This window comes from Danio rerio, chromosome 14 (genome assembly GCF_049306965.1).
Source record: "Danio rerio strain Tuebingen ecotype United States chromosome 14, GRCz12tu, whole genome shotgun sequence".
NCBI classification, from domain to species: domain Eukaryota; kingdom Metazoa; phylum Chordata; class Actinopteri; order Cypriniformes; family Danionidae; genus Danio; species Danio rerio.
In genome coordinates this window covers 56,342,091-56,361,253 of record NC_133189.1, presented here as the reverse complement: position 1 = coordinate 56,361,253, position 19,163 = coordinate 56,342,091, and the positions used below count along the sequence as shown (strand labels likewise).

Genomic DNA, 19,163 nt, shown 5'->3' with positions numbered 1-19,163 from the left:
GATTGTGGCATGCTCGTTTGGAAAGTATGCCGCTTTCACTTGGAGTTTTTAATCAGAGAGCGCACTCAAGGGAGGGAAATATTTGAGGTGATGGGTGGGAGGGAAAGACAGAAAGAGAAAAATAACCTCATCACCAGCTGGAGAAAACTCTCCGACATATGTCTGGGTGATTTACATCTGTGAAATGTTTGCCTCCATCATTCAGATCTCTTTTCTGACTTTTCCGACTCGCTCAGAAAGTGCAAGGTCTGTTTTCTCACGCTTGAGAAGTCGTGGAAGACGCCAGGCGGAAATGAGTCAATGTCAGTCACTTTGTTATGCTATCATATCTTTATGCGCTGCCAGACAGTTGAGATTAAGTTGTTGAAGAATGAAAGAAATCTTTTATTACAGCGGCTCTATTCTGTCATTAAAATCAAAGCCTTTTTATTTCCCTCACTGATTTAAGATGTTGCGTAACAAACTTGTCTCAGTGGTTGTTAATTTACGGCGTGCTCATTTTCATTTTATACGGTGTGATGGTTATTTCTTGTACCTTATTACTGGCAAGCCAATGGGGACAAAATGGATAGGACCCACTCTGCATTCATGTTTAATAGCTTTTTATTTGAATAGCTCTGTGATGCTGTTACTTGAATGGATTTATTAGTGTGCATGCTAGAGCAGGCTTCGCTATTACTATTGCCCATACTGAGAGTTTTAGATCTGGACCAATATTAAACTCTGGAGTGTGTCACTCCACCATTGACCGCACCATCACCTTAGCAACTACACAATGCACCGTAGCAACTATCTAAAGAAGTTTAGCAACATTACCCTAGCAACCACCCTAGCAACCACACTAATTATTCTAGCAACTATTTAGCTACAAGCTTGACCGTGACCTTGTAACAATCCAGAATAGAAGACCCTAGCAACAACACAAATTTCTCTAGCATCTATATAGCAAGAAGCTTGACCGTAACCTGGTATCAATCCAGAGTAGAACACCCTAGCAACCACACAAATTACTCTAGCATTTAGTTACAAGCTAACCCGTAGCTTAGGAACATTCCAAAACACATCTGCCTAGCAACCATACAAGTTACTCTAGCATCTATATAGCAAGAAGCTTGACCGTAACCTAGTAACAATCCAGAGTAGAACACCCTAGCAACCACACAAATTACTCTAGCATTTAATTACAAGCCAACCCGTAGCCTGGTAACATTCCAGAACACATCTCCCTAGCAACCAAACAAGTTATTCTAGCATCTATATAGCAAGAAGCTCGACCGTAACCTAGTAACAATCCAGAGTAGAACACCCTAGCAACCACACAAATTACTCTAGCATTTCATTACAAGCTAACCCGTAGCCTGGTAACATTCCAGAACACATCTCCCTAGCAACCAAACAAGTTAGTCTAGCATCTATATAGCAAGAAGCTCGACCGTAACCTAGTAACAATCCAGAATAAAAGACCCTAGCAACCACACAAATCAAAAAACAGTTATTTAGTTACAAGCTTAACCTAGGAAGAATCCAGAATAGAACACCCTAGCAACCACACAAATTACTCTAACGTCTATATAGCACCAAGCTTAACCGTAACCTAGTAACAATCCAAAATAGCACACCCTAGCAACCACTCAAAGCATCCTAGCATCTATATAGCAACAAGCTTGACCATAACCTAGTAACAATCTAGAATAGAAGACCCTAGCAACCACAAAAATTACTCTAGCAGCTATATAGTAACAAGCTTGATCGTAACCAAGTAACAATCCAAAATAGAACACCCTAGCAACCACACAAATTACTCTTGCATCTATATAAGAACAAGCTTCACCGTAACCTAGAAACAATCCAGAATAGAAGACCCTAGCAACCACACAAATTACTCTACCATCTATATAGCAACAAGCTTGACCGTAACCTAGTAACAATCCAGAATGGAACACTCTATCAATCCAGCGGTAATATAGCAACAACAAGTCACCCAAGCAACAAATAAGCTTATATAGGAAGTACTGGATCAATGGTACGATCCATTGTGCAATGCAATTGACTCTTAAAAGGGAAGGGAGAAGACTCTGAATGGTTTAATGCACATTGCAACCAGATCCGAAGTGCTGTTTTTCAGGCCAGTCTGTGTTTTATAGTAATGTAAATTTAGGTCGGTCTGAGACAACCGTTTTAGATCATGCGCCTGGTACAACCACTGTTTTTCCCCTTCTTAAAATAGCAAGAGTGCATTCGGACACACCCTTAGTGCTTTTTTTCCATTTGCTTTAGATCTTGTGCTTAGAATGTTAAAATAGAGCCCAGGGTTTGTTTTTTCTACTATGGAAGTCAAATGGTTCTATGATTTTAGCTTTCTTCAAAATATCTTTGTTAGTGTTCAACAGAAGGAAGAAACCTGTAAAGGTTTACAACACCTTGAGGGAGACAGTAAATAGTGAGTTACTCTATTCCTCTACTACTCTATACAGCCAAACACCAGGGGCCTCATGTACGAAGACTTGCGTGGAAATCATACTAAAACATTGCGTACGCACAAAGCTGTAAATGTGCATACGCAGAAAAAAATTCAGATGTTTGAAACACTGCGTACGCCGAATCTCACGCATATTCTTTTGTACATCCGAATGAACATAAAACTGAGCGCAACATGCACGAGCACAAAACCCCTCCCTGCCTCCTCCCCCGTATGAATATGCTAATGACTATGCTAATGGCAAAACCCAACGAAAAAGCAACGGCAAAAGCAAACAAAAAGAGAAACTTTGAACAGAATGTGAATTGGAGGTGCTGCTTTCGGAGGTAGACCGGAGAAAAGCGGTGTTATTTGCACGTTTGTTCTCCGGAATAAACAACAAAAGAAAAAAAATATAGTGGGAAAGTTTAGCTGATGCGGTTAACACAGTTGGGTCTGAACATCGCACTGAGTGAATTAAACAGAAATAGTGTGGTTTATAGGTGTAAAATGTTGCAGTACCCTTAACAGTCTCAGTGGCGCAGCTCGAAAAACGCATGTCAACATGTTTTGACACGTTTGAGCATGAACTCGGTTCGAATCCAGCGTCTGATAAACACTTTCCTCTTTTTTTCCCCCGCTACATATCAGATTTTGCCCACTATTTATCACGAGAAAGACAAGTAGGAATCATCAATAAGTTTGTGCATCATATTTTATTTGCACATTTATTGAATGGAAATGTTTCTGATTCAGGCATGCAAATTCATCTTCAGATAGTGTCTTTATAGCAATGTGTGTGCAGTAGATCGCTCAGATTACATTGGGAAAACAGGCGACTGCTGCAAATTGTGCTTTAATGTTTAGCTGGTCAACTGTATGGTATGGAAACCTTATATACCTGCTACATGAACCCGTCTCATACAGCTGCCATTGCAAGGCTCAGACACTTTGTAGAGAGGAATTTAACACAACTGCCTCTAGGAGTCGCCAATGGAAATAAAACAGACACGCACAAAAAATGTGCGTACGCCAGCCAAGAAGCTGCCGTGAAGCTGCGCACATTCCCACGTTCAGTTCATTGTTAGTAAATCCAAACGTGAGCGATTATGAGCGTGAAACCTGGCGTACGCAAAGTTTTTGTGCGTACGCAGCGTTGATACATGAGGCCCCAGATCTGAAGTGCTGTTTTTTTTTGGTCCAGTCTGTGTTTGATGGTAAAGAAGTTTGGGTCAGTGTGAGGTTTTTGAAAGACAACCATTTTAGATCATGCACCTGGTATGACAACTGTTTTTCCCCTCCTTAAAATAGTCAAAGTGCATTCGGACACAACCTTAGCCACCTACTTTAGACTTTGCACATAGATTGTTAGAACAGACCCTCAGATCTGAAGTGCTGTTTGTCAGTGCGGTATGTGCTTTATGGTAATGTACGTTTGGGTCAGTGTGAGCTTTATGAACACTCTGGCCTTTCTCCTGAACTGCTCTTAAACGCTCTGTTTGAGTGTTTGTAGCGTGTGTGTGTGTGTGTGTGTGTGTGAGCTGTGAAGAGCATCTAACCTCTTTCTGTCAGAGCGGCGCGGGCAGATAAACTATAGAGAGTGTCTTGTATTCCCCGATGGAGCTTCGCCACAGGAGCTGTCCGGGCCTGCGAGGATGAAGGGTTTGTGGCCGCGCTTCCAGTAATCCTGTTATCTGTCTCTCCAAAAGCTCTGACCCAACCACAGCCACAGTGTTAAGCTGCCTCTGTCTCCTCTTCAGTCCTTTCTTATATTATATCCGCACTCTTATTTTTTTTTCTTCACCCTCTCTCAGTTTTCTAGAAGTACTCAGAGGGTGGTCTCGGCCTAGATTTTTTTTTTTATTATTCTCATCCAAAGTCACTGTCGAGAAATTGGAAATCTTTTTATTCCCTGGTCATCACTATCTCGTCTTCATCTATCCTTCAGGTGTGCTGTCCACTTTTGTTTCTGAAGTAGAACGAGTGCACTGTAAAATTTACAGTATTATTGACAATGTTTGCTGCCAGAAATACTGTAAATTTGCTGTAAGTTTTACAGCAAAATAAGAATTAATAATTTACATTGCAATTGTACAGTACATTAACAGTATTACTGGCAACCGAGGGCGAAGCAGTGGCGCAGTAGGTAGTGCTGTCGCCTCACAGCAAGAAGGTTGCTGGGTCGCTGGTTCGAGCCTGGGCTCAGTTGGCGTTTCTGTGTGGAGTTTGCATGTTCTCCCTGCATTCGCGTGGGTTTCCATTGGGTGCTCCGGTTTCCCACACAGTCCAAACACATGCAGTACAGGTGAATTGGGTAGGCTAAATTGTCCATAGTGTATGAGTGTGTGTGTGAATGTGTGTGTGAATGTTTCCCAGAGATGGGTTGCGGCTGGAAGGGCATCCGCTGTGTAAAAACTTTCTGGATAAGTTGGCGGTTCATTCCGCTGTGGCGACCCCGGATTAATAATGGGACTAAGCAGACAAGAAAATGAATGAATGACTGGCAACCAAAATTGCCAGCTATACTGTGAATTTTACATCAATTTTTGTAGTTACAGCCAATGGGTAAAAACTAAGGGCCCTATCATACACCCGGCGCAGTGTGGCGCAAGGCATGGCGCAGTAGTCTTTTGGTAGTTTCAGCTTAACGCAAGAGTGGTTTTGAGGCGTTGTGCTACGCTGTTTAAATAGCAAATGCATTAGCGCTCATTTGTGCGCCCATAGGCGTTCTGGTCTAAAAAGGAAGGCGTTCTGAGGCGGACCACTGGCGCGTTGCTATTTTGAGAAACAATAATAGATTTTTCATTAGACCAAAACTAACCCGGTCTAAACTCCAGCGCAGAGTTGTGCCTCCCTTACGCATTGCTTAATACACACAAGAGAGCAATAGGCAAATATCTTTACATATGAAAAAATGTAAATATTAAGGATACATATAGGATATAATAAGAATAGATATAGAATATAAATATAAAGGATTAAAATATTACAAAACATATTATTTTCTAGCCTACATAAATATGAAAAATCACTGCTTTTATGTCTTCTTCATCTCGGGAGGCTTTTTCAGTTCATTCATAACAATTTGCTTTTGTATAATGTTATTATTATTAGCAGTATTATTTATTATATCCATATTTATATTTGTTTTATTAAAAACAAGGTTAGATTTGCCCACCTTTCAGGTTTTAGACCATATGGGGCACAGCATGTGTTTTAGGATATAACTCAGGTTTTTGAGCACACTTTGTTATTATTGTTCATTTATTCGTTTGCTGGAAATTAAAAGTGAATTTAGAAGTAGTTTGAAACAAATTTTGCGCTTAACAAACAAAACTATTTATTTATAGACTAATTGTTGTCTGCGCGTAAAGTTTTCTCTATCCAAAAGCAAATGTGAAAGTGATCCATTATCTCTCATTCTTTCGCAGTAGATGCTGTTTAACAGTTTTCTGTTAAAAAACTGTTAACTGTTTGCTTGTGAAATGCTCAGTTTTTCCACTTAGACTGACTTTGCGTCCTGTAAATAGCGAATGCGCTCTTGGCGCGACGCAGTTGGCTCTTAAAAGGATTGGGAGATGAGACTCTAATTGGTTTATTCTCAAAACACACCTATAACTCATTAAGAAAATAATCTCAACACTTTTAGACTATGTGCCACGGTGCAAGGCAGATTTCCCGTCCTTAAATTAGCAAAAACGCATCCTGAACAGCCCTGAAAGCGTTTGCGCCCTGTGTTTTGCGCTCTGCGCATGGTTAGTCAAAATAGAGCCCTATATGTGCAAAGGGAACTTCAAATCCCACCCATACAATAATAATATCTATATAAACTACCTGACAAAAGTCTTGTCGTGGATCCCAGTTGTAAGAGCAACAAATAATAACTCGACTTCTAGTTGATCATTGTCAGACGGTGGATTTTTCAGATGAATCATCTGTTGAACTGCTGTCACAGCCAAAAAATGTGTTCTGAGAGGATCCAAGTGCCAGTGAAAATTAGTTTATTTGACACAGTCAAAATAACTACAAGGAATGAGTGTGGTGCTAGGACGAGGGGTAAACAGGGCAGGCATCAGAAAGGAGTACAGGGTCCAGTGGTCTCTCCTCAAGGTCCTGAGCACAGACAATTACACACATGAGCACACGTAACAAACTGACAAGGAAACATAGAAAATGTCACCCAGATATAGGCACGATAATGAGCTTCAGCTGGCGAGCTAATCAAACCAGCTGAGTGCCGTCATAGCACGTGACCATAACAAATACACGTGGACAACCAAAACAAAACAAACCCACGCGACCAACCAGACACTCTGGAAAAGTGCACAAACCTGCAACCGTGACAACTGCATCCCAATCATCACAAACACTGCAGATGACCTACTGGAACCTGCATGGAGTCAAGATTCTTACAGAAATCAGTCAAGTTTGGTGAAGGAGAAATTATGGTTTGGGGTCACATTCAGTATGGGGGCGTGCGAGAGATCTGCAGAGTGGATGCCTGAGGTATCAAGACATTTGTGCTGCCCATTTCATTACAAACCACAGGAGAGGGCAAATTCTCCAGCAGGATAGCGCTCCTTCTCATACTTCAGCCTCCACATCAAAGCTCCTGAAAGCAAAGAAGGTCAACCTGCTCCAGGATTGGCCAGCCCAGTCACCAGACATGAACATTATTGAGCATGTCTGGGATACTATTAAGAAGGCATTGAAGATAAATCCAAAGATGAACTTTGGGAGTCCTGCAAGAACGCTGATGTGAGTCATGTCAGAGATGTATGGATGCAGTCCTCCAAGCTCATGATGGAGTCAGACACAATATTCATTCTGTCTCCACTGCAGCAGGACTTTATATTCTATACTGGACATTATTTCTGTTTAGTGACAAGACTATTGTCTAAGCAGAGTCAGACCTTACTGTCTTACCGTCACCGTATGTTAAATCACAAGTAAAAAAAATCTAGGAGTTATCTTCGATTCTGAGCTTTGTCTAGAAAAACAAATTAGCTCAGTGGTTAAGAATAGTTATTATCAGCTGAGGATCATCTCCAGACTCAAATCCATTCTTTCCTTTCAAGATCTGGAAAAGGTCATACATGCTTTTATCACGTCCCGCCTAGACTATTGCAATTCTTTATATGTTGGTCTCCCCCAATCCTCATTGGCACGGTTGCAGTTGGTTCAAAATGCGGCAGCTAGACTTTTAACAGGCACCAAAAAACATGCTCATATCTCACCAGTTTTAGCATCCCTTCATTGGCTTCCTGTTAATTTTAGAATTCAGTTCAAGATTTTACTTATGGTTTTTAAGGTACTGAATGGGCAAGCACCTTCTTATATATCAGAGCTCGGTCTCTTAAGTCCTCAAATAAAATTTTACTTTAAATTCCTCGGTCACGACTTAAATTGAAAGGGGATAGAGCCTTTGCAGTCGCTGCTCCTCGTTTGTAGAACCAGCTACCACCGGATATTAAAAGTGCTTCTTCTCTCTCTATTTTTAAGTCCAGACCCTAGTAGAAAAGAATTCTGGCCCAGATTTGGCATAAAGCTGACACAGCAGGCATTCATCCGGCACTAGCATACAGCATGTGGGCCAAACATGGCCCGGGGTTGGCAGAGGTGGCACCGTTTTTAAGGCGGCACACAAGATTTGGGCCAGATGAAAAACATAGTATTTGGCCCAGATTTAAAAATTTGATAAGTGGGCCATGTGAGTTTGGCCAGTCTTGACCCACATTTAAAATACACTAAAATCATTTTTGAGTAAAGAAAAAAAATTCTACCAATCAGGTCACTTTGAGAAAAAGCGTGCCCAGAGTGTGCCTAAAGCGCATCACTCCATGGGTTTATCAATTTCATTGCAATCGTGACACACCAACCTATCTGGCCCAGTTCAGGCCCAGTTATGAGTTATTAACTTGGCTGAGACTTGGCCCAGATATGGTCTGTGTTTGGCTCTTGTCTGGAAGCCAGATTTGGTCCAGTCATGTACCGTAATTCACTGCGGCATGTGGGCCAAGCAAAACCTGATTGTGTGGGCCAGAGCAATTTTGCTATGTGGGGACTTAAGACACATTTTTATTCTATTGCATTCTGTAACGGGGAGACTGACACGGAGGGATCCATTATGCAGTATTTATTAGTCACACTTTCACTCAAACAATCAACACGCACAAAGGTGCGAACATACAACAACAACAGCAATAAAGGTCTTAGGGCTGGCGGCTGACAGACACAGAGTGATTTACCAGGCATGGGTCAGAGGCAGGCGGCGTGATTCAGAGTCCGTGTTTCAGGCTTGGGTCGAGGGCAGGCAGCGAGTATCAGAGTCCGTGTAACAGGCTTAGGTCGTGGGCAGGCAGAAGGCAAAGCAGAGTCAGAAACGGGCTGGAGTAATACACAGGAGATCAGGCAGGATATAACGCTCATTAATGCTGGCCGGGGCTGAACAAGACTTCGCAAAGACTGAGTGTTTGAGTGCGGCTTATAAAGGGTACGTGGGTCATTAGCGGGATTCAGTTCAGGTGTGCTGGATCAGTGTAAGTGGATGATGTAATGCTAAGAAGTCTGGAGATGGCGGCCTCTGCTGGCCAGCGAGGGGAGTGACTGGGACCGAGTCGGTGACACATTCCCGGGCTTTTAATCTTTATTGTGGTTGTTGCTGTAATACTTTTATTCCTGTTATTACTTTTATTGTTATCTTTTACTCTTTTAGAGTGTGTGCTATGGTTTTGTTCAGCACTTTGGTCAGTGCCAAACTGAAGTAAATGTGCTTTATAAATAAACTTTACTTACTTACTAATGAAATCATTCAAAATCAAGACATGATCATATTTTATTGTGCTCAAATTAGCGTCATCTAGAGGCCTTTGCCTTTCATATAAGCCACTTCTGATACCAAATGATCAACTAGAAGTCAACTTATCATTTGGTGTTCCTTAAACTTGAATAGACGACAAGACTTTTGTCAAGTAGTGTATGCATCAATTAATATTCTGATTTTTTCATTTTCATTGAGCTCAAAATTCTGTTTATTTCAATTAAGTGCATTTCTAACAAACGAATACATTCATATTAATAATTGAGATTTTCCTCAGCATGTGTTTAGCTGCTTCTCTCATCTCTTTCTTATATTATATCCACACTCTTTTTTTTCACCCTCTCTCAGTTTGCCAGAAGAACTCGTGGTCTCTTCCTAGGTTTTTATATATATTTTTTTACCAATCTGGATTCACTGTCCAGAAATGGAAAATCTTTTTATTCCTTGGTCACCACCGTCTCATCTTCATCCATGAGAACTTATTCTTAAAGGGAACAAGTGAATATTCTGGCTCTCTTAATGAACTGGGCAAGAAAAGACACAACCAAAGGGGTTTAAATACACATTACATTAAATTACATTACATTCAGTAATATGACTAAAATAGGACTACTCCACGTCTCACTTCCTTATCTGTTTATCTCGATTATGACTTTAGTCAGATTTAGGTCATCAAACATCTTTGTTTACATGGTAGACTCTTAATCAGAGTATTATCTTAATCACATTAAAATCGAGTATTGGTGTAAACGTACTCACTGGCATGTTTCTGTTCCCCAATTTGCCCTTGTTAATACACAGGCTGGATGTGTGTGTGTGTGCATTGGTATGCGTGCTTTTAGTTCTTCATAATGGGATAATTGGCAAGCTCTTGTGTGTCTCCTATTACTGGACGGCGAGATGTGCTGATAGGTCAGAATCTGGATCAAAGTCCACGAGCGCTGATTTGCAATGCTAATGTTCGCCCGCGGAGTGATTGTGTTTAATCGTCAAACGAGATGCTCGAAGCCTGAATCCAGTGTCTTTCGTCTGAAGCAGTGATTATACTCCTCTGAAGACTCAAGTGTGCTTAGATGGATAGTCAACCTGATGGACCTTCACCTCTGACCTGCTCACTTCTCTGTGTATAATTAATCAAATCAAATAATTGCTATACAAGTATGTTATTTTAGCTATCATTTTAGCATTATTTATTGTTACTATTTTTTTAATAGGTTTCCTTCAAAAGTTAGAAATGGATATGATAAAATTATTTTTGTACATCAAGCATTCATTTATTTATTTATTTATTTATTTATTTATTTATTTATTTATTTTGTTATTTATTATTATTTTTTTACGTTTCCGAAAAGTTTCCCATAAAAATTCTAGTATCATAGAAAATCAAGTAATTTATTGTTACATATTTTTATAATTTATTTTATTTTATTTTTTTAAAATAAGATAAAATAAAGTAGTTTCCTAGAAAAGTTGCCCTTAGAAATGGAGATGATAAAATGGTTCTTGTACATTAAGTATAATATTATTTTATTTTGTTATTATTATTTATTATGTAGTTTTAATATATAGATATTTAATAGATTTCCCAGAAATGTCACTCTAAGAAATAGATAATATGATAAAATAATTCTTGTACATAAAGTATTATTTTATTTTATTTAATTTTATTTAACAGGTTACTTAGAGGAGTTGTCCTTAGAAATGAATATGATAAAATTATTCTTGTACATCAAGTGTTATATTATTTTATTTTGTTATTAATATTATTTATGTATTTTTAATATTATTTTAAAATGTCATTTTATTTTTAAATCTCTTTATTTTGTTTTATGTTTATTTTTAAAAAGGTTTTCTAGAAAAGTCCTTAGAAATAGATATGATAAACTTTTTTTTTTCAATTTTTATTATTACTTATTTATTTTGACAATATTTTTAACTGTTTTATTTGATTTTTTAATAGGTTTCCTAGTAATGTCACCCTTAGACATGGATAATATGATAAAATAATTATTGTATTTAAAGTACTTTATTATTTAATTTTATGTTATTAATATTTATGTATGTATTTATTTAGTTTTAATCTTAAATTTAAATGTCTTTATTTAATTTTATATTTTATTTTATTTTTAAATAGGTTTCCTAGAAGAGTTGTCCTTAGAATTGGATATAATCAAATTATTCTTGTACAACAAGTATTATATTATTTTGTTATTATTATTTATTTATTTTTAATATTATTTTAAAGTGTCTTTATTTTGTTTTATATTTATTTTTAGATGGGTTTCCTAGAAAGGTCGCTCTTTGAAATGGATATGATAAAATTATTTGTGCACATCAAGTACTTTATTATATATATATATATATATATATATATATATATATATATATATATATATATATATATATATATATATATATATATATATTGCTATAATTTTGAACATTTTATTTTAATTTACTTTATTTCATAGTACATGAAGTATTTTATAATACTTTTCGTTAAAAATATTTATTTATTTTTTTATTTAATTTTAATATCGATTCAAAATGTGTTTATTTTATTTTTATTTTATTTTTAAATAGGTTACCTCAAAATGTCACCCTAAGAAATGGATAATGTGATGAAATAATCTTTGTACATCAAGTATTTTATTATTTTATTCCATCTTATTAATATTTATTTATGTATTTAATAAATTTTAATGATGATTTAAAATGTCTTTATTTTATTTTATTTTATTTTATTTAAATAGCTTTCCTGGGTGCAGATGCTCTTTAAAATTGATTAAAATATGGATAAAATTATTTTTTCACATGCAGTTTTTTTATTATTGTTGTTGTTGTTTTTTATTTATTTATTTATTTATTATTATTCATTTATATATTTATTTTATTTATTTATTTATTTATTTTTGCCTAAATCGAGTGTCTTTAGTCTGAAGCAGTGATTATATTCCTTTACAGACTGAAGTTTACTTATTTGTCCCGATGGACCTGATAAACCTTGACCTTTGACCTGTTCAGCTTTTGGGATTTCTCCACTGAGACTGAACTGGATGAACTGAACGTCTTCGTCTTTATAGTGATAATGGAAAAAGGCTGTCGCTTGAATTTGCGGCTCTGATAGTGAAAATGGCTGGAAATGCTTTCTTTATCTCCCATGAAACCGCTTGGGGTCTGGAAAAAGATAAAAGGCTGTTTTACACAGAAACTGCAGATCAAGCTTATATCGGGAATATTTGACTTGAGTTTTGTTCTGGGAAAAGTTTAAGGCAGACATAATTCACGGTGACAAGATCAGCAATATGACCATGACCTGACCCCAAAACTATAATATAGGTGGATACATATGATATGATGTAGATGTGATGTTGTGTTTTATTTATTTATATATTTATTTATTCATTAATTTCTGTGTGGAGTTTGCATGTACTCCTCGTATTGGCATGGGCTTCCTCCGGGTGCTCCGGTTTCCGTCACAAGTCCAAAGACATGTGCTATAGGTGAATTGTGTAAGCTAAATTGGCAATAGTGTATGTGTGTGAATGAGTGTGTATGGGTGTTTTCCAGTGTTGGGCTGCAGCTGGAAGAGCATCCTCTGTGTAAAACATATGCTGGAATAGTTGGCGGTTCATTCCACTGTGGAGACCTTTGAATTAGAGACCAAGCTGAAGGGAAATGAATGAATGTTGTTTGATTTTAGTTTAGTTTTTTAATTGTTTGCTAAAACCCAGTTGCCTTTAGAAGTGAATAATATGGAGCAATTCCATGCAAATGTCAACCTTGCAATGAAAAAACTAAGCTTCAACCAAAATAGCGAAACCGTTTCTACATGTTTGGTGTAAGCATGTATTTTACAGTACTTTAAAACTACTCAAAAATGTCTCCATCAATGTGTTCAAACTATTATTTTTGATTTAGCAAAGTCACACAAGAGGCAATTTCACATCTGTCACATCCATAATGAAACTCTTACCTCATAAATGTTAATTAAAATAAAATAAATCATGTTTGTTGTAAAGAGAGTCGACTCTTCTTTTGATTAGTGTTGTTTATTTTGGGTTGTGCAGTTTTAATTCACAGAATTTCTACAAAGTACGTTGTATACTGCAACTCACAGACTTTTTTTCGTCACATCTATAGCGCATGTTATTTTCCTCATTTAAAGTATAAAACATGTTTTTCTGATCCCATAACTCTGTGGTCAGTCATTTTCACAAATATAAACAGATATTTCATTATAATGTTAAAATATAATCTCTCTGTGACTTTATGGGAACTGCTCAATGATGAATTAATTATTGTAAATAATTTATTTTGTTTTATTTTACTGGAAGCAGTTGCCTTTTGACTTTTCTAATATAATAAAATCATACTTGTACATCAAGCAGTTTAGTTTAGTTTAGTTTGTAGGTTAGAAACTAAAACAGACGCCTCTAAAATTGACTACATGATAAAATCATTATTTTACATAAAATATTTTTTCATTTTGTTTCATTTTAATTTATTTAATGTTATATACATTTTACATAAAGTAATTTATTTTATTTTATTTGGAGATTTCTATAAGCAGTTATATATAGTTATTCCTATAAGCAACAAATTATTATTGTACATAAAGTATTTTATTTTATTTTATTTTTTATTTTATTTTTTGGGGACTTCCTGTTAGCAGTTGATTTTTTTATAACATAAAAAATATTCTTGTACATAAATAATTTTTATTATTATTATTTTTTAATCTGAGATTCCTATAAGCAGTTACCTTTTTATTTATAACATTAAAAATTATTATTGAACAAAGTATTTTTTTTATTTAATTTTATTTTATTTTATTTTATTTTATTTTATTTTATTTTATTTTGAGATTCTTATAAGCAGTTACCTTTTTATTTATAACATTAAAATATTGTTGTACATAAAGTATTTTAATTTAATTTTATTTTATTTTGAGATTCCTATAAGCGGTTACCTTTTTTATTTATAACAATAAACATTATTATTGTACATAAAGTATTTTTATTTTATTTTATTTTGATATTATTATAAGCAGTTACCTTTTTATTTATAACATTAAAAATATTATTTTACTTAAAGTGTTTTAATTTTATTTATTTTTAATTTAATTAAATGTTGTTTTTTTAACATTTTAAAATTAAAAAATTTATTTTATTTTATTTTGGGAATTCCTATAAGCAGTTGCATTTTTTGATAACATAATAAAATAATTATTGTACATAAATAATTTTTATTTTATCTTATATCTTATTTTATTCTGCGATTCATAGAGCCAAGTTGTTGTTGTTTTTTTAATTAAGAACATGACAAAACCATTATTGTACATGCAGTCTTTTAATTTAACTTAATTTTTCTTTGTTCCCAGAAGCAGTTGCCTTTGGAAAATGATAATTTAACAAAACTATACTTGTATATAAAGCAGTTTAGTTTAGTTTATAGGTCAGAAAATAAAGCAGATGCCTTTAAAATAATACGTACAATAATCATTTTTTCATGTTGTCATTTTTTTTAAATGTACCTGGTTTATTTTCTAACGTTCAACCTAAATTAAACTGCTAAATTAAATTATACCAAACAAAACGAATGTATAAACTAAAATACCATTACTACTTTTCATTACAATTGATATATTATTGTCAGTTTCGAAAGGCAACATGCTTCCAGGAATCTCTCATGTAAATAAAATAATGCTTCATGTACAAGAAACATTTTAATATGTAATCAGTTGTTTTTATTTTATTGTATTGTCTTTAGAAACCAATACGATGAATGAATTCTTCTACATCAAGTATTTTTATTTTATTCTATTTTATTGCCTTTAAAAACTAATATGATAAATAGATTCTTGCGTAATTTCACTCTATTTTATTTTTACTTGTTTTAATAAATGACATTATAGTGTATTTTAATCATATAATACTATTTTGTTAGTGATTTGTTTTATTAATAGGTTTCCTGGAAGCCAGTTGCCATAAGACAACTGTAATATGATAATATAGATCATGTGTTTTTATTTCATTGCATTCCATTGTGATGTCCAAGAATCCAATTATGTTAAAAAAATGGCATAAAAGTCCTCTCTTCATGAAATAAGCTCAGTGAAGCTCGCTATTTCTCCAAACGAGAGTCATATGCTACGTGTACAGCAGCTAATGCAAATGAATAATTAACAGCTCGTATAGAGTTTTAATTGAAACAGGGCCTGCCGATACTTTGCTAAAGAGTGCAGAAAATTGAACGGTCCACATGCAGATACAAATCAGTCTGATTCTCCATCTTAATTAGAGACGCTCTCCAGCGCTACTCATGTGCATCCACATTTACAGCCAGAGGAATCAAACATATGGAGATTACAGCAGATCCGTCTCCTCTGTTCACTCACACATTTATTCAGATTTATTTATCGCTTTGCTTCCCTCTGTGCTCCTAAAATCATTATTATACATTTGTGCACTTTTATTTTATTTTATTAAGTTTCCTAAGACATTTAGAAATCTATATAAAATGATTATTTCACTTAAAGAATTTGAGTATTTTTATTGTATGTTTTTTTATTTTAAGTTTCCTAGTTGCCTTTAGAAATTGATAATATGATAAAATTATTATTGTACATCAGGAGTTTTTATCTTTTTTTCTTATTTTATTCCTGAAACCCTTTTAAGATTAATATAAAATGATTAGAAATTGCTAATATAATAAAATGATTTTTGTACATCAAGTATTTTGTTAATGTTATTAAGTAAGCAGTTGCCTTTAGAAATCGATAATATGATTATTGTACATGAAGCATTTTTATTTATTTTATTGTGTTTTCTAGAAGCAGTTGCCTTTGGAAATCGCTATTATAAATATTTTACGTCAAGTATTTTAATTTTATTTTATTCCTAACACCCAGTTGCCCTTAAAAATGTATAAAATTATGTTTAAAGCATTTGTATTTTATTTATTTATGTTGGTTTTATGTTGGTAGCCTTAGAAATATATAATATAAGAAAATTGTTATTGTACAGAAAGTATGTATTTTATTTTATAAGTTTACTAAAACCCAGTTTAGAAAACCTTCAGAAAATATAAGTAAAATGATTATTGTACTTAAAGAATTTTAGTATTTTTATTATATATTTTCTGTTTTAAGTTTCCTAGTTGCCTTTAGAAATTGATAATATGATGAAATTATTGTTGTACATCAGGGGGTTTTTATCTTTTGTTTTTATTCTTATTTTATTGCTGAAACCCTTTTAAAATGGATATAAAATGATTATTGAACAAACAGTAAAGTATTTTTTGTTTTGTTTCCTAAACCCCAGTTGCATTAGAAACTGATAATATAATTAAATGATTATTGTACATCGAGTATTTTATTTTTACTATACTTCATTTTATATTTTCTGAAATTCATTTGCCTTTTAGAAATGGATTGAATATGGTTATATGATTGTATGAGCATTTTTATTTATTTAATATGTTTTCTAGAAGCAGTTGCCTTGGTAATCGATAATATGATTATTATACGTGAATTATTTTCATTTTATTTTATTCCTAAAACCCAGTTGCCTTTAAATATGTAAATAAAATGGTTATTGTACATAAATAATTTTTATCTTATTTTATTCCTAAAACCCAGGGGCTTTTAAAATTGATATAATATGATATACCCTAATTTTTTTATTTTTATAATACATTTTTTTTTTTTTTTACATTTTCTATGAGAAATTTCCTTGAGAAATTGATAATATAATAAAATGATTATTGTACATCTGGTGTTTGTATTTTTACTTTATTTTATATTTCCTAAAACCTTGTTGAATTTAGAAATTTATATAAAATTATTGTCGAACATAAAGAACTGTATGATGTTTCCTGAAATCCAGTTGTCTTTAGAAATTAATAATATGATTAATAATTTTTAAAATAATGTTTTTTTTATCTTATTCAATTTTAATTTAATTTAATTTAATTTAATTTAATTTAATTTAATTTAATTTAATTTAATTTAATTTAATTTAATTTAATTTAATAATTATAGTTGCCTTTAGAAAACCATAATAAGAAACAATTATGGTACATAAAATATTAATTTAATTTTACATGTTTCCTAAAACCCAGTTGCCTTAAGAAATTCGTAATATGGTAAAATGATTTATGTAATTTAATTCAAGAATATTTTATTGTATCAATTGAGAATTATTTGATTTAATTTAATTGTTACTTGTTTATTTATTTTATTTTCATTAATTTTCAGCTTAGTCCCTTTATTAATTTGGGGTCGCCACAGCGGAATGAACCGCCAACTTATCCAGCACGTTTTTACGCAGTGGATGTCCTTCCAGCCGCAACCCATGTCTGGGAAACATCCACACACACACACACACATACAATTTATCTTAACCAATTCACCTGTACTGCATGTCTTTGGACTGTGGGGGAAACCGGAGCACCCGGAGGAAACCCACGCGAACGCAGGGAGAACATGCAAACTCCACACAGAAACGCCACTGACCCAGCTGAGGCCTGAACTAGCGACCTTCTTGCTGTGAGGCGACAGCACTACCTACTGCATATTAGTGTGTATTGAGTGTCTCTTTCCTCCAGCTCTCTCCTCCGCTCTGCTGTTTTGGGTGTTTGTGAAAGATTGCCGTCCTGATTGGGAAGGTCTGCCAGTTCTGGAAGCCGGAGCTTCATTCATCATGTAGTTTGAGTTTAGTCTGTGTGTTTTCTCTTTAGCATGAGAAATGTGTCCTGGAAAACAATTGACAGATCAGCCAGGATGAGCACGGATATTATTACCTGATTCCAGATGGCCAACAAATGCCCGACCCCAAAGAGACACACACATTAGACAAATCTCTCCTGGCACACTTACAATTAAGCAGATCTCTGATGCTGGGAAAATCAGGATTGGGAGACAAATATGAATGTGGGTCAGACTGGGTGGATTACTTATGAAGTACTTCATTTCAAATTGCATGACTGTATTTATAGTCAGAGAGTGTGACTAGTTACATTCAGTTACAATTAACTTACAATTGAGGAGGCATTCAGTGATTCAACAAGGCAATACACTGCCTGACTGAAGTCTTGAGGTGGATCCCAGTGGTAAGAGCAACAAATAACATCTTGACTTCTAGTTGATCATGTGGAAAAGGGTCAGAAGGTGGATTTTCCTGATGAATCATCTGTTGAACTGCATCCCAATCATCACAAACACTGCAGAAGACCTACCGCTATGAATACTCTCTGGATGCACTGCATATATGTGTGTCGCTGTGTGTGTGTGTGTGTGTGTCCATCTAGCAGCAGCTTGATGAATCTCTCTCAGCGTTAGTGTATGTTGGCAGGAGTTTCTGTGTTCTTGTATTATGGGATGCCGCTGGACTCGACCTGACCTGATGTGTGTGTGTGTGTTTGTGTGTTTCTCCACAGGAGGTGATGCAGATGGAGAGACAGCTGGGAGGTCGACTGATCGACGAGCCGCACGTCCTGCTCTTCAAAGACAGCTATCATAACCTGCGTCTGTCCATCCATGACATGCCACACACACACTGGAGGAGCAAACTACTGGCCGGATACCAGGTACACACATATCATCATATGCAGTCTATCAGTCACTGCTGTCAGAGTCTTTTTAAACTAAATCTGTTATATTGCATTTTTTTTTTTTAATAATTTATGATAAATGATTTTTAACTGATTATTTTATTTATTTATGCATTCGTGTATTTGCTTATTCATTCATTCACTCCATTCATTCATTCATTTTTTATTAATTTCATTTATTTTTTATTATTTTTCATTTGCCATTTTATTTATGTATTCATGTATTTGTTTATTCATTCATTCATTCATTCATGAAAAAGTTCATTAATT

The 19,163-nt window shown here is 34.6% G+C and overlaps 1 protein-coding gene across 4 annotated transcripts in view; it reads left to right on the top strand.

Annotated features, from left to right (window-relative positions):
* The window catches only part of unc5a (unc-5 netrin receptor A), a 521,085-nt gene that overhangs the window by 480,837 nt on the left and 21,085 nt on the right, over positions 1-19,163 (top strand). For all 4 annotated transcript variants that reach the window (XM_021481074.3, XM_021481073.3, XM_021481072.3 and 1 more), the window contains 1 exon segment: positions 18,720-18,869. In XM_021481074.3, the coding sequence (XP_021336749.1) occupies positions 18,720-18,869 (150 nt within the window).